Source organism: Leptonychotes weddellii, chromosome 5 (assembly GCF_054177405.1).
Source record: "Leptonychotes weddellii isolate Sample4059 chromosome 5, ASM5417740v2, whole genome shotgun sequence".
NCBI lineage: Eukaryota > Metazoa > Chordata > Mammalia > Carnivora > Phocidae > Leptonychotes > Leptonychotes weddellii.
In genome coordinates, this window is record NC_138373.1 from 149248238 (window position 1) to 149250596 (window position 2359).

At 63.9% G+C, this 2359-nt stretch overlaps 1 protein-coding gene across 1 annotated transcript in view; it reads right to left on the reverse strand.

The window, feature by feature from the left end:
• The window catches only part of RBFOX2 (RNA binding fox-1 homolog 2), a 274449-nt gene extending 273806 nt beyond the window's left edge, over positions 1-643 (reverse strand). The window contains exon 1 of the mRNA XM_081818997.1: positions 342-643. Coding sequence (XP_081675123.1) covers positions 342-527 — 186 coding nt within the window. The 5' untranslated portion in view covers positions 528-643. The remainder of the gene's footprint in view (positions 1-341) is intronic.
• Between the last annotated feature and the right edge of the window lie 1716 nt (positions 644-2359).

The following is a 2359-nucleotide window of genomic DNA, read 5'->3' on the forward strand; positions in this document are numbered from 1 at the left end:
CCCAGGATCTGCCGGCTTCCACTCCACCCCAAGGAACTAAGGAAGGGTCTGAAGAAATGGAATCCACCTCAAACATGTTCGATTCCCCCCCCAAAACCTATTCACGCGTCGGGACACCCGCCCCCTCAGGAATCGGGACCCTCTTGGGCACACCGGGCTCCTCCTGCACCCTTCGCCTCCAAGCCGGGGAAGCCCGCCCCACCTTCCCAACCAGGCCCCGACCGGCCCCCTCCCACCTCCAAGCCAGGACCCCCAGAGGCCCTCCTCCTCCCGGCCCCCGCCGCCCTCGCGGCCCCCGCGCCGCACCCCCGCCGTAACGGGGCGCCGTCCCGCGCGGTCACCTGCATCCCGCCGCCGCCGTCGGCCACCGCCTCCTCGGTGCGCGGCCGCTTGCTCAGGCCGGGCTCGGCTCCGTCTCCTCCCCCTCCGGGCACCGGCAGCTCCAGCTCCGACTCCCGCTTCATCCCCCGGGCAGCGGCGCCGGGCCCGAGCTGAGGCGGCTGCTGCGGCTGGGCGCCTTCCGCCATCCGCCCGCGCCCCCCTCGCCTCCGGGAGCCGGGCGACCCGCGACAGGCCACCTCCCCCTGGGCCTCGGCCCCGACTGTCGCGACAGGCGGGCGCGCGCCTGCCCCCGCCCCCGCGTGCGTGCGTGCGTGCGCGCGCGCGGGCCCGGCGCCCCTCGGCGGCTGGCGGTGGCCGCTCGTCGCTCGCCGGCGGCTCGCTCGCGGCGGCCGGCGGGTCGCGACGGGCACTCGCTCGCGCCCCCACGCGCACACGCGACCCCGGCCCGGCCCGGCCCGCCGCGCGCCCCGCCTCTCGCACTCACGGAGCTCGCCCGCCGGCCCGCGCTCGCTCCTTCACACTGTCCCTCGCCACACGCCGGGCCGAGGGAGGAAGGGGGCGGTCCGGGCTCCCGAGGCGTGGGGAGGGCTGTTTGTTTGGGGGGGAGGAGGGGCTCGGGGCCGGAACGAGCTGACTGGCCGGGAGCCTCCGACCCGCCACTGTGGCAGCACCGGGAAGGCGGGCGGAGAGAAAGGAGGAGGGAGGGACCGGGATCTGGGACTCCAGCCCGCGCGGGAGGCTGTGGCGGGGCGGGGGCGGCGGGGGAGGGGCCAGCGCCCCTCGGCAATCTCCGCCTCCTCCGCTCCGGGCGTCCGAGGGAGGCCGGGAAGAGATCGGGGGAGTTCGGGAATCTCCGGCCCGGGCGAGGGCTTGTCCTGGAGGCGCCGCGCTGCTGGAGTGCCGGCCCGCGCGGAGGAGGCGGAGTCTGCGCTTTAAGGGCGGGGCCACAGCCCAGGGCGGGCGGGGCTTGAGAGGTCCAAGGGCCGGGGAGGGCCAGTTTTGCGAAGCTGTGACCCGAGTTCGCCCAGGTGGCAGCGCTGGTTCCAGCCGAGGAAAGAGGAGCTCTGTGGAAGAGAGCTCTTTGCCTGCTCCCCTTCCCGCAGAAGGAAGGGGACCTCGACTTGGAAGGTCCGGGAATGAAGCCACCATTACACGGCTCTCCCCAGTTCTGAAAGACTTTAATCATAATTATTAGCGCATTCCTGATCATCTTAATAACACCTGACGTTTGTAAGAGCTTTACAGTTCGCACAAGGCGTTCACAGACCCCTTTTGAAGCTGTTGGTATAGGCAGAGTAAATACCATGACCTCCGTTTCATTGATGAAGAACCTGAAGCTTAGTTAATTAAGTACTGCAGCTAAAACGTGGCAGATCCAGAGCTCAGGACACTAGATCGTATTCAGTGCCGGTGCAGCACTTTCTTGCTTCTCAACGTCGTGCAACTGGAGATATATGTGCAGTAGCTTTTCTCTCCTACCAGACTGTATGGAGCAAGACCTTATCTACTCCTCTGAGTTCCACATACGCTCTGTACATTATAGGGACACGGTGATGCTGCGTGAATGACCTGGATTCTGCTACCTACCTTAACCAAATTACTTCATTTCTTTGGACCCCTGCTCCATCATTGGTAAAATGAGGAGATGGTTTAGATCAGTGGTTGGCAACCAGGGCGATTTTGCCCCTTCCCCTCTCTCCCAGGACATTTGTCAACATTTGGAAACATATTTGTTTGTTACAACTGGGGGGTAAGGGGGGGGGGATAAATCTGGTATCTAGTGGATAGAGGCCAGGAACGTTGTTCAACATCCTGCTAAGAACAGAACAGTCCCCACAACACTTATCCAGCCCAAAATGTCAATAATGCTGAGGTTGAGAAACCCTGGGTTAGATGATTTCTAAGGTCATTTCCAGATAGGTCTATGATTTGTCCTTTGAACTTGAGTTTTACCTGGCTAGTGCTAGAATAGTACAGTGGTAAAGATCCCTCGCTTTGGAGTCAGACCAACACAAAT